Source organism: Anabas testudineus, chromosome 24 (assembly GCF_900324465.2).
Source record: "Anabas testudineus chromosome 24, fAnaTes1.2, whole genome shotgun sequence".
Lineage (NCBI taxonomy): Eukaryota > Metazoa > Chordata > Actinopteri > Anabantiformes > Anabantidae > Anabas > Anabas testudineus.
Window position 1 is genome coordinate 3,545,183 of NC_046632.1, and position 12,999 is coordinate 3,558,181.

Genomic DNA, 12,999 nt, shown 5'->3' on the forward strand with positions numbered 1-12,999 from the left:
AACAAATTATAACGTAAATCTCATAAACTAAAATTTTAAGAAGATAAAGCAACACATTTCAGAAATGGACAGAGGGAACAGAAGGGTTCTTTTTGTGACCTCATATTCCAAGGTCAAATTTTGAAAAGATAGCATTGTACAATTAGAAAGTGAGGAATGAGTCAGAGGCCTCAGCTTAATATGGAGACAGATCCACATCAAGTGTTCCACAGCACTCAACGAGATCCTTTCTGCCTGTGGACCTCAAAACAACTCCTTCCCCCTCTGCCTAAGGGACAGGAAAATCAGAATCAGTATTTATGACTGTTATTATTGACCTATTGTCATCCATCTTTACATATTCTGTGCATATTTTGAGTTTTTGTATTGATGTGATTTTCTATTTGTGTTGGTGTAGATCTTTTCTGGTGGTAATTCCTTTTTATGTGTCTGAATTGACAGCAACTGTAATAAGGCAAAACTATTTGACTCTGGCATTAATAAAGATTTTTTGAATGTTTGAATTTGAATCTTTGAGATATTTTAGGTCAGAATTGCCAACTTGTTTGCTCTGTGATAGACTGGAGACATGTCCATAACCACGATTGATTTATAATGTAAATAAAAAGGTGAATACTTTTTAGAGGCACTCTATCAGACAGATAACTGCTCTCTTCCTGTGTGTGAACCACAGGTGCTGTATAGTGCAGACCTTAATTTATAAAGGTTGTTTTCTGTTTTTACAGTGTATATATACCTCAAAATCGTACTTGTATATGTTTTTAGATTTTTTGTATATGTTTTTCTTTATTAATTGTGGGCCTACTAGTGGTCTAATCCCAGCACGAAAAGGTTCTGCATGTGTTACACTTTGAAACTGGCATGGAGACATGTGATCAATGCAAATGGGCTTTCCACAGCAATATTTATTATCATGTCTTGTAACACTTACAACACACCCACAAACTCTGTCCATCCTATCATAGTCCTCCTGACTGGAGCTCATGTACTTTTACTCAAATCCTAATGTGTATCGGATAGCCATGGAGTACAGACAGATTTCTCACTGACTGCAGCAAAGTTGACAGGTTAATCTTTGTGTAAAGCGTAATAGACAAGGTGAGGACTTTTTTATTGTCTTTTTATCTTTATGAAAGTAATTTGAACAGAAGCTAGATGTAGTACATGGCACTTAACTGTAAAGTTGTGTCTCCAACACTAAGGTACTAGCATAAATATAAGAATGTGATGTGATGAAATGTGTGATCTATAAAAACATGTGTATGACTTTAAAAAAAATAATTGACAATTTAAATTATCAAAATATTTCAAGTCTGAACTATTCAGCTCATTATTGCTGTTGTGTCAGAAAGAACAGTCCAACCTTTATTTTGAAAAGAAAACAGAGAGCTACACAAATAACTTCAAGGTGGACTGCACTGAGATATCTCTCAGTATGTTAAGGCTTCAGTGGATCTACTTACGTAAAAGAGTGATTTACTGAACCATGTTATTTCTTTACCTTTTAAAGTTGAATTTATATATATATATATATATATATATATATATATATATATATATATATATATATATATATGCATGCTTGTGCAATTACATGTAAATATATATGCTGCAAGCTGAAGGGGGTGTCCCAGTACTGATCTGTGCAGGTGTAAACAGTGTGCTATTGTGAGAATCAATGGAAACAAACAGGTTGTTCCTTGTTTTTATACTTCAAAATGCAAAGGTGATGCAAACAAGTTTGATAAAAGTTGAAATTGATTCATTAAAGAAACGGATAAAAAAACAAAAAATAAAAAAACGCAAAAGCAATGTGATGTTATTTCTGTGATCAAACAGACAAAAATTAGACCACTGGAGCAAGAACTAGACAGTCATGTACAAGACATGGACACAACCTTTCTGCACTAATACACTCTGTCAAGTCAGCTCTTTGGCTTTCTAAAATTTACAGAAGTGACCCACTACATAAAAAACAAGGAAACTGCAGCTTCCTCACACATTTTTATATTTGTGTATGGAGTTATGAGTTGTTGGCATTTTCAGTCCCTATATTTTCATAATTGGTTTTCTTATTTGTTTCCTCCAGAAAAAAAATGTTTTCCAGGGTTTTCATATTTTTGATCAGAGCTGTGTACATCTGCTATCAGGTAAAGATGCTTCTCAGGTTGTGTTGGATAGAATTATAACCGAGGAAATTAAATAATAACAGTTCAAGAATTAATTTAATTCCAACAATGTTAACTTGTCACACACTACAAAAAAATAACTAGCATGTTTATATTAGACATGAACTTACACCTGTATGGTAGAGAGAGTAATTGTGTGTTTGCGTGTTCTTGCCTTTGCAGATCTGTGCAGCAGGTGAATCTCTTGGCTGTGTCTCTGCAAATCTATTATAATATCTGTGCACGGTTTAGGATTTTACATGATATTATGTAATTCCAAATGAAATGCTTTAATATATTATTTAATTAGATACTTTCTCTTCTCTCCTGCTCTTGCATGAAATACTACATTGAAAACTTTTAAAAACTTGCTAAAAGTGTAAAAGAATAACATAAAAATACATTATGTTGTCGTAGATGACTACATTGGGCAAATGACAGCGAATAATACAGAGCAATGCCAGATGTATCTCTCAGATACAGCTTTACACAAAGTGAGCTATGCCAATGAAGGTAACTACACACTATTCATCTTACTAAATGAGGCAGCCACGGGGCAAGAGCGCAGTACAAGATACACTGCTGATAAACATAGAACAACATAAAATACAATTCTTCACTGAAACTATATATAATTTTTCACCCTGCACTTCTATTCACCAGGAACATTAAGTGAGACAAGTGTCCTCATGGTAACTCTCATCTAATTCTATCCATTTCATCCACCTAAGGCCTATTCAAATCAGATGATAAATGAAACCTAGCTGCAGGATAGTTGCTTACTTCCACTGAAAAAACTACTTGAGTGACCAGTGAAATATTTCAACCTAAATCAACTTCCAGATATTCAGAGAGCTGTTTAACCTCCTTTTTTGTTGTTGATTCATATCACAAGAATAGACAGTGTTACCCATCATTAAACGTAACTAGACATTAAACAAACAGACTATTAGCTTCTCAAACAACAATTGCACTCTCTCCCTCTCCACTTGCTCATCTTCATGCTGATGAGGGCACTTCATAACTGAGATCGGCATCTTCTCAGAAATACATTTTAAATAATTTATTCTGTTACAAATATGTTACCTGGAGTTTGGAAGGTATAACTACAACTCCAGAGCATGTATTTTCACAGCAGTCGTTTAAGTGCCGCAGCCAAATGATAAAAATCAAGCGAGCTGGTCTTTGACAGTCATATATATTTTATTTTAGATTGTAGTTTGAGTTTTTATTTACAGTGACAGTTAAAACCAAATATTCAATATCTTTAAGGATTTACTTGTGATTTAGTTGTTGAATACCTTATTTTTTGAACAGATAATAACTGCAGCTGGCTACACTCACATGTGACATGTGCAACAATCTTGTCTGTTGCAATTTAAATTGCTTCAACAGCTAATATCTCCTACATTACATGCAGATGATATTGTATGGTATTTACTTACATTAGTAACATAGTGAGTGGCATAATGGAATAACAATAATATGTGTGTTTCTGTTTGGTCTGGGTTTAGATGTTATTCTTCTTTACTTTTTTTTTGAAAAACATTGTTCTTATGCAGTAACAGCAACTAATACAAATGTTTGTCATCACACAGTTGTCATGACTGGATCAGTTTTACTAAGTTCAGGCACCTGGAATGCAACTAATATTTATCAGGTACATCTCATTATGTTAATAACGCACTGTACACAGTGTTTACAGAAAAAAATGAAATTATTTAATGCTCTCTTTATTTTTCAAAGCTTGAAAATGCAATAAAGAGATGGCCCTGCTTTGATATCTTGAACACAACTCAGAGGTATTGTTTTTTGTTTATTTATGCTTATCAGTATTTTAAAAAAATGGACATTTGAAATGGAGAAAGTCATCTGGTGTTATTTACATCACACACTCAGGAGCATCAGCCCCACAGAATTTAGGCAACAGCATGAACGCCTGCTGTTGTACACCTTAACCACATCCAACCCCAGCCTGTAAAATTGGCACACTATTATAAATGACTTAATTCATGTTCACACAAGTACAAATACAACAGGGAAAAGGGGAAAAAGTGTGATGAGTCCACAATAGCTATCAGCAGCAGGTGGAGAGTCTCAGTGCAAAGCAGACATTAAAAATTAAAAATAAATGTTATTAAAACCCGTGACCTCAAGAGACTAACAAAATCAATCATTAAGTCTTCGAGGTAGAGGTTAAATAAAAAACAATTAAATTTATTTTTTTATCATGGTTAAACAATTAAATGCACTATAAGAGAGTTGAGTCCCTAAAACAAATTTTGTGTTAATTTTGACACAAAAAATTTGTATTTATTTATTTTTTTCAATTAAATTTTCAATTAAATTTTAGTCATTGTGATGAAAATTTCATCTTAGTCATTCTAGTCATTTATTTTCTCTCAGTTTTAGTCATGATTTAGTCAGTGAAACTGAACTTTCGCAGAAGTCACAGCTAACTTTTTATAATGTTGTTGCTAACTTTAATAATTTACAGTGGTTAAAAATATGATTCTTATGGGATACATAGGTATGGGCATTTGAAAAAAATAACTAAATGCAAAATAGATGAGACTGATTATGTGTTTTTTTTTTTTGCCTAAAACACAACCTGTCGCTTGGATTGGTACTCGATCACAGGTCAGTGGTTTGTCAGTGCTGCACAAGCCCTGCTTTTGTTGAACCCATGCTGATACCATTGTGTCCATTGAGTGGACATATGTTTAACTAAAGTTAACATAGACTACAGGAATGAGTTGAGGGGAAGTGTGGTTCTGGTACCAAGTTTTACTGTAGAGGATGCACTTTCCCTCCGCAGTGTCTCCCTTGCAATTGCAACTCACCATCACATACCTTCATTGCAACTGCCTTCTGCTTTTGTCACCCCAGGTCACTGCTGTCATGTACAGTATTTTCTTACAGCCAATTTATTTGGTTGGTATAAGATAACATATTAATTTATTACAAGTAAACACACATAACTGACATGATGAATGCTTCATGTTTTACATTGTTTCTGTGTATTAAGAAATGAAGAAACAGCTTGTTTGTTTAAACTATAAAAGCTTCTAATAACAGAACAAATTGGATTAGTTGACCAAGAAAACACTGTCATACAAAAAGTCTTGCCTCGGAAGGCTCAAAATAAGAAAGGGCTTTCAAATAAGGTTGCCACTAGGAACAGTTTCATGTTACATTAACCACTTTTTGTTTATTACTTAAGGCTGGAAAACAGCACTGCTGACATTAAGACAGTATTATGCTTCAAATTTGGGACTTCCAGACTTCAAAGAATAGCGACTTCCCTGGAATGCAATCCCCAAGCTGTAATTAGGATCGGTACTTCAGGTCAGTGAAAAAAGTGTTGCTGTTTGTTGTCATTCCTTTAGTTCATAATGCTATATATGACAGACGAAATTCATAGATGTGTATGATTTGATGTGCACGATCCCTGTAGTTTACGCTGCCTGCACTTTACTGTATTCAAGTACATTGTGGGCTTTTTGTGGGCAATTAGCAGAGATTGGCAGAGAAATTCCAGACCATGTCAGCAAGTGGTGATTTGAGTGAAATCCTCACAATGGTGGTTATTTATACTTCATTCATACATTCTTCTTCAAAATTATTAAATTAACTAACAGCTAAATTAAAATGTTATGTATTTGCTGCATGATGTAGTTCTACTGTAAACTACAGTCAAAAGCATCTTCTTGCAGCTAGTTGTGTGGCACTCGGTCAATATTGAGTCAAACTGCTTGTTATAACAAAACTTTTCAAGTAAAAAGAAAAAATGTGGTTGTATTAAATCGGTGAAGTTGCATTTTATGTGTATGTCTGCCAGGCTTAAATTTATACTTGAGTCCAAGTGGTCATTTGTGTGAAATGTAACATGCTCTGAGAGAGAGAGAGAGAGAGAGAGAGAGAGAGAGAGCTGGCGTTGACAAAAACGTGAGGTCACAAATAAATTAAAATATTCCCTAAAGCGGTTCCTGTCATACTGTGTCAAAATGATTTTGAAGGACCTCAGAACCTTAATAAACTGGACATTAGTACCAACTATGGGGAAATTCCCTTATAACAATCCTGTGATTTCATGTTCACAAGGATTGTACATACATGAAATCACAGCAACCTGTATCTTTGACCTGTGATCAGTTTATTGTTAATTTTCCAATAACGAGTACTCCTTGAGGGAATTTTCTTCAAATTATGCTCAAATTTCCACTTGGACTGTGATGTAAATATTATCATTAATTTTATACACAAAAGTGCCTGCCTTAGCGGTTGGGTCTGCAAGGGCGGCTGCAGGGAGATGGGGACTTGGGAAGGGCACCATCAGGCCAGCTGTATGGGCACCAGAGGGAAGATGCTGTTATCTGAAAGTGTAGTTTTTTTATTTGTTAAGTCAAACCGGTGACATATAGTCGTTTAAAAGTTGTACCTTCCATTCCTAGTATAAACACTGTACATGTATGTGTTCTTTTTTTTTTTCTTTTTAATTGTCTTCACACAGGAATGGTCACCATGTTGTCCCCAAACACTACAGTGTGCTATGAGTCCAACCCAGTATTAAAATGTACTTTTGGGGAGGCGACAGACAGAGCTAACTGGTACATTTTCCACAATGATCAGCTTGTTGAACTCTACCCTGGTACTGTGGTCCAACTGGACAACAACTGTACCACACCGGAATACAACTCTTGTACTACACTTACCCTCATGAAGGTGACAGGTGCCTGGGCAGGCAAGTACAGAGGTTTTACATATTGATAGTATAATGCTTTAAAAAATTGTAAAACTGAAGCACTGATTTGTTCATTTGTTGATAGCAGAAGCTTCCTCCATGATAATCATTTCTGCTAATGATATGAATATCTTAAACACATATATTGTAGGCCTAGCGATTCCATCTCCTCAAGAAAAAGGGCACTAGTTTTTTAATAGCAATAAAAAAAGTCCCAAGTTATCTGTAAACAATATAAATATCCTATCTGTCTTCTGAGAGCCTTTCAGGCTTTTGCAGTCTGTCACAACTCACAGCTATAAAGTTACAGGGCACATCCAGGTGAATGTAGAGGCCTCTACCTGCCTCTGTACTCTTGTGTTTTCTTAGCATTCTGCTTGCCTGTTTTGAATTGTTTAAAAAAAATTATACAAAAATGTATCCATCCTATTCTAGTGAATCTTGTAACACATGAAGGCTGTGATGATTTTTTTTTTTTTTTTTGGACAAATGCCTATTTGAATTAAACAATTAACAATGATCTGATTATAATTAGGTGGGCAAGGGTCAAAGGTCACCGTTATCTTCTGTCTACCTGTCCCTTTCATTGTTGTGAATGTGATTTTTCAGAAACCCTGAAAGAAATGTCTCCAAATGTGTCACAAAGGTCTAAAAAATGAACTGATAGAATTTTGGTGGTCAATGGTCACGATTACTGTGAACTCACATCACTGCAGACAAAATCTCTGGATTAGCAGGGTCAAATACACAGCACTGTCCATTTCAGCTGTGGGATATGATACTTGTTTTTAATTTCAGGTATATATGAATGTGGATTAACCAAGGGTTCACTGAGCTACGCAGCCAGGACACACCTGAGTGTGGCACTCCTCCCTGATGTGATCACCATAGTAACCAGTCCTCTTACAGCCGACTGTTCACAACAGCAGACTGGCAGTGTTAACATTAACATCTCTATCACCATCCCACAAAGTACAGAGAGCTATGAGGTTTGGTGGAGCTACAATGGTACAGTGGAAAATCCTCTGAATAACACATGTAAGATACATTTACAGTATCTCTGAAATGTATCTGTTGACTTTCTTCCTGTTTGCTCCAACACAGCAGCATGTTTCTTTAACTGATGCAGACAACACAAATGAAAACAAAATGCTTACACTTAGCTGTGAAACTAATACCCTCCTTTTATTACAGCTTATAATGATTCCCTGGTCTATACATTCACTGCTCCCATCAGTTGCCAGAAAACATCTGATGCACAATCTGTTAATGTGACCTTTAAAAACACTAAAGGCCAAGAAAGGAGCACAACAGTGGACATCCCAGTGATTTATGGTACATTTAAAATTAATTTTAAATAGATTTTACCTACTTTAATTTTACTCAGTCTAACATGAACTAATGATTGTCTACATTTATCTGTCAGCGGATAGCATATTTTGTGATGAGGTTGTGACAGTTGGAGACCTTTGGCCAAAAACCCCAGCTGGAGCTACAGTGATAAATCGGACATGTCCAGAGGGCAGAGTTGGTTATAAGTCTTGCACTTGTGATGGTCCTGCCTGGCAACCTGTCTTCGACTACTGCGTCAACAAACAGCTGAACATACTTTCAAATAGCGCACAAGTAAGTATGGACCTACAGATCACAGGACCTGTGGTTTAATCAGTGGCTCACCTGGTTGGTTTTAGCTACAGTCTATCTTATACTATACTAGATAAGAGGCACATTTAGACATATGCCATGTTCTTATCATTTCTTAATGATGGATTTCACTGAACTCTGGGGCATGTTCAGTGCCTTGAAGTTTTTTTTAATCCATCCCCTTCAATTAACTATCCTCTGAGTTCTTTTGTTTTCGTGGTGTAATGGTAGGTAATGGTAATGGTAAAGAATATCCTGAAGTGAACTTCTTCTAAAAACAACTTTAGTTTGAATATTAATTTCATTTCTATGAATTTATTACAATTACCCAGATTAAAACTTACATGGCCACATCTACAGCTTTGACCTATATATGTTTTGGGTGGAGATGTTATACTTTTAACATCTTTTCTATTTCTAGAGCTTCCTGCAGGGACTCGGGGCTACACAGGAGAGAGCCATGAACATATTTCAAGGACTTATGAACAACTCTGCATCTGCTTCCAGTGATAATATTGCCGACATTACTGCATCCATTAACATTCTTACTGTAATGGCCGATGCATCAAACAATATTGCCTTGCAGGAGGAAGTCTTGCCTGTAAGCCACAACTGATTATCATTACCTTATTCACCTGTTGAATAGGGAGTTTTAACTTCTCAACCAAACACAAAACCACAAAACCTGGGTTCTGTGTTTTTTCAGTCTTTAGATGAAGATGCTAACTTGTCATGGTGATTTCTTTTTTCAACATCACCTCAGTATGAAATGACATGCAACTACAGTATTCGAAGGTGCCACTCAATCCTCACATCTAAATTTAAACCAAAACAATATTTAAAACACAAAAGATCAGCTGCCAGGACTCCCATCGCAGAGGCTGGCTCCTGGTGAGCTCAGTCTTCTTCATATACCAGGGGAAGTTCTCCATAGCTTTATATAACTACAAAACTCTTCCATGGCCTGAGACAGTGCTTTTTTTAAAGTAGATAATAAAATTGCATTTATTAATCACACAAGTACTAGGTGCAATATATGGATGTAATCAATAGTTCCTGAGAAGATTTAAATACAAGAAAAATGTGTCTTAAGATTAATTTTGTCCTTTTTTTTTTTTAGAATTTTATCAATGCAGCAAGTAATTTGTTGAGCAAGACCTGGAATGTCGTCAACACATCTACTCTTTATAGCATGTCATCTGATTATCTTCAATCTCTGGAGGTTCTCATGAAGAATATTAAGTTCAACACAAGTCAAGGAGTCAACAGTACAAACTTACAACTCAAATTCTGTTCCAGTAGTGAATGTCATGTATCTGTGTTTGATGTTGGTGTAAATATGAACAAGACCAATGGAACACTGAAAACTGTTGCTGTGAAAAATCTAACGGATAGATTAAGAAACATCTACAGCAACATGACACCTACCAGCCTCTTATTATTAGCCACACTGGAGGACAACAATGATCCATCAGTAAAAATTAGGCTAGAGTTTCCCAATGACCATCTGAACAACACTAAAGCTTTATGTGTCTTTTGGAACACCACAGCAGGAAACTGGTCAGATGTAGGATGTACTGTCATGAACACCAGTGATGAAAACCACGCAGTGTGTGAGTGCACCCACCTGACTTCATTTTCTATGCTCATGTCCAAAGGTGAAGTACCTGCATCTAGTAAAGTCCTGGATATAATCACCAATGTGGGTCTGGGTGTATCCATCTGTTGCTTGCTGATCTTCCTCATCATTGAATCTCTAGTGTGGTCGGCTGTGGTCAAGACCAATCTTCTACATTTTCGTCACACAGCTATGGTGAACATCGCCGTGTTCCTCTTGCTTGCTGATGTCAGTATTTTGGCTTCTACATCTCCTGATATTCTCTCTGAGACCTGGTGCCTAGTGTTGACCATATGTAAACACCTGTTTTATTTGGCCATGTTTTGTTGGATGCTGTGTCTGAGCGTCATGCTCGTCCACCAGCTCATCTTTGTCTTCAGCCCACTAAGGAAAAAAGTTTTCATGATCTTTTCCAGCTTTGTGGGCTATGTTTGCCCAGTGCTCATAGTGGGATCCAGCTATTTGCACGCCTACTACAAGAAAAGGGACTACTATCATAAGGAAACATGCTGGCTAGTTTATGAAAGAGTCATGGAGGGATCCATACACGCTTTTCTCCTTCCTGTGGGAACAGTAATTTTGACAAATCTCATTTTTATGGGAATTGTCATTGCTACACTAGTGAAGTCCCCTGTTCCCAATGGCAACAAGACCGTCAATGAAGAGACAGCCAAAAACATCTTGAAGGTCGTTGCCATTCTAACACCTGTCTTTGGGGTAACATGGATTTTTGGCTTTATTCAGCTCGTACTGGACCAAAAAGCTCCCATGTACACTGCTGTTGAGTTCTGTTTCACCATACTCAATTCCTTTGAGGTAATTTGACACACAAATGTAATGCTGATAGATAGATAGATAGATAGATAGATAGATAGATAGATAGATAGATAGATAGATAGATAGATAGATAGATAGATAGATAGATAGATAGATAGATAGATAGATAGATAGATAGATAGATAGATAGATAGATGGATGGATAAGTAAATAGACAGAAAGACAAAATATTTGTCATTGATTAAACCTTTTAAAAATTTTTCTTTCTTTCTGCCGCAGGGTGTTTTCATTTTGCTGACTGGGTGTTTAACAGAGCAGAATGTGAGTTTTTACAGTATTTCATATTATCAATAGGTTGATCAGACATGCTTCATTACTGCTAATGTTCCTATTGAATTATTGATAATTTATGTCAAGTGGGCATAAAGAGAAAAGAAATACTTGACTAGCCTTGTTGGAAGTCTTACCTGTGCTACAGGAGACATGGGTTTAAACTTGGTGACCCATAAAAAGCACCATGCTTTAAATTTAACGGTTTATTTAATTAATTACAGGTCCGAGACAAACTGAAGATACTTATGGTGAGTTTACCTTTAAGCTCTTAACTTACTTATGGTGCAGTGGCAAAAAAAAGTGTTTGAACCCTTTGGAACTATGGTTTTATGCATTAATTTCTCATAAAATGTGATCTGACAGACATTTGGACCTCTTCTTCTATTACAACACCCTTGGAATAATGACCTCTAATAGCTAATTGGATTCAGGTGTTAGCATACCTGAAAGCAAGTTATTTATCTAGTCTGGACTAAAGCTACTTTGAAACCACTGATGCACTGAGCAACATACTGAAAATAGAACAAGCCAGGTCAAAGTTTTATTAACGTCAACTGACTTAATCTGATCTGATACAAAAGGTGCCATCATCTCTAATATAACGAGGTTTGCATAGCATTAAAAAAAACTTCCAAATGTACATCAAAATCAAACGAAGTGTCGCCAATCCAACTGTACTGTTTGTTTAATAAATCTGTTTGCTTCTGTCCTCAGGCAAAATCAAAAGAAAAAAGTGACACGAAGGATCTGATTTCAGCCACAGACCCAAATGTCAAAGACCAATATTGATGGACTTATAGTTGACCTTTCCACCTTATACACAGACATACATACAACAAAAAATATATTTTTACTTCACACGTATCATAGATGTGTTAGTTTGCTTGTGCTTATGTTCTAGCTTTTGTTTTTGGTCTAACAATTATTATGTAATGTTATTTATGTTTATTGCTTAAAGTAAATAAAGACACGTTGTTTCATAAAAAATATTTTTGTTTCTTTTTACCAGTAAGCTGAGATATTTAACGGTACTATTGAGGTATTTAGATATTTAGACTGTGTGGTAGTCCTCCAACAAAAAGGTTTGCCCAGGCCATGGAGCTACAACTACTGTGAGTGTTGTAATTGGTCAGAACCAAGAATGTAGGATTAATTAGGGTGTTTTTTGTGTTTAAATAGTTTATATATTTAATAGCATTTTTAACATTTATCATCATATCATCATGTGTTATATATATATATATATGTGTGTGTTTGTTGTTATTTTCTTTTCTTGTTTCTTGTTATCCCACTTTGTAAATTTGAGCTCTGTTATGGGAGGGATATTTGCAACATTTTGTTTTGACATCATATTCACAATTAAGGACACATGTTTATGTTTTCATGATTACTGATATTTGGGTGAATAAAACCATTAAATTGCCCTGTCTCTCCTGTGCCTGACTTAGTCCTTCATATGCAGGCTCTTCAAAAAACTGCAAATGACACAAATTAAACAGAAGGATTCAGACGCTTTTGCCTTCTGGTAACTGTATATATTCATGATTCAAGATTCAGAGAATTTTCTCCAATTTTCTTCTCCTAAATTCAGATAAGACAGAGGTTATTTTGCTTGGGCCTAAAAATCCCAGAGATACTATGTCTAATCACATACTTACTGTAGATGATTAAGTATTGGACTCAAGTAATACTGTAATAAGTCTCTTAGTTATCTT

At 35.7% G+C, this 12,999-nt stretch overlaps 1 protein-coding gene across 3 annotated transcripts; it reads left to right on the top strand.

Moving 5' to 3' along the window:
- The first annotated feature begins 952 nt into the window (after positions 1-952).
- Positions 953-12,698, top strand: LOC113149539 (adhesion G-protein coupled receptor F3-like). 3 transcript variants are annotated; one of them, XM_026341735.1, is made up of 16 exons: positions 953-1,098; positions 2,090-2,150; positions 2,352-2,364; positions 2,586-2,681; positions 3,767-3,828; positions 3,915-3,970; positions 5,392-5,516; positions 6,682-6,912; positions 7,711-7,950; positions 8,107-8,247; positions 8,339-8,538; positions 8,978-9,157; positions 9,677-10,990; positions 11,231-11,272; positions 11,506-11,532; positions 11,999-12,698. In XM_026341735.1, the coding sequence occupies exons 2-16, from the start codon at positions 2,097-2,099 to the stop codon at positions 12,071-12,073; spliced, it is 2,856 nt and encodes a 951-aa protein (XP_026197520.1). In that variant the 5' UTR covers positions 953-1,098; positions 2,090-2,096; the 3' UTR covers positions 12,074-12,698. The 3 variants fall into 3 exon arrangements, with proteins under 3 accessions (XP_026197520.1, XP_026197522.1, XP_026197521.1); XM_026341736.1 differs by lacking the exon at positions 953-1,098 and having other exon boundaries at positions 1,617-2,150; XM_026341737.1 differs by lacking the exons at positions 2,090-2,150; positions 2,352-2,364; positions 2,586-2,681; positions 3,767-3,828; positions 3,915-3,970.
- The last annotated feature ends 301 nt before the right edge of the window (positions 12,699-12,999 follow it).

Excerpts from the sequence above, each read along its gene's own strand:
- LOC113149539 (XM_026341735.1), top strand. The coding sequence starts at position 2,097 with ATGTTTTCCAGGGTTTTCATATTTTTGATCAGAGCTGTGTACATCTGC. Across the intron at positions 3,829-3,914 it reads ATGCAACTAATATTTATCAG|CTTGAAAATGCAATAAAGAG; the intron begins GTACATCTCATT and ends TATTTTTCAAAG. Across the intron at positions 3,971-5,391 it reads ATCTTGAACACAACTCAGAG|GCTGGAAAACAGCACTGCTG; the intron begins GTATTGTTTTTT and ends TTATTACTTAAG.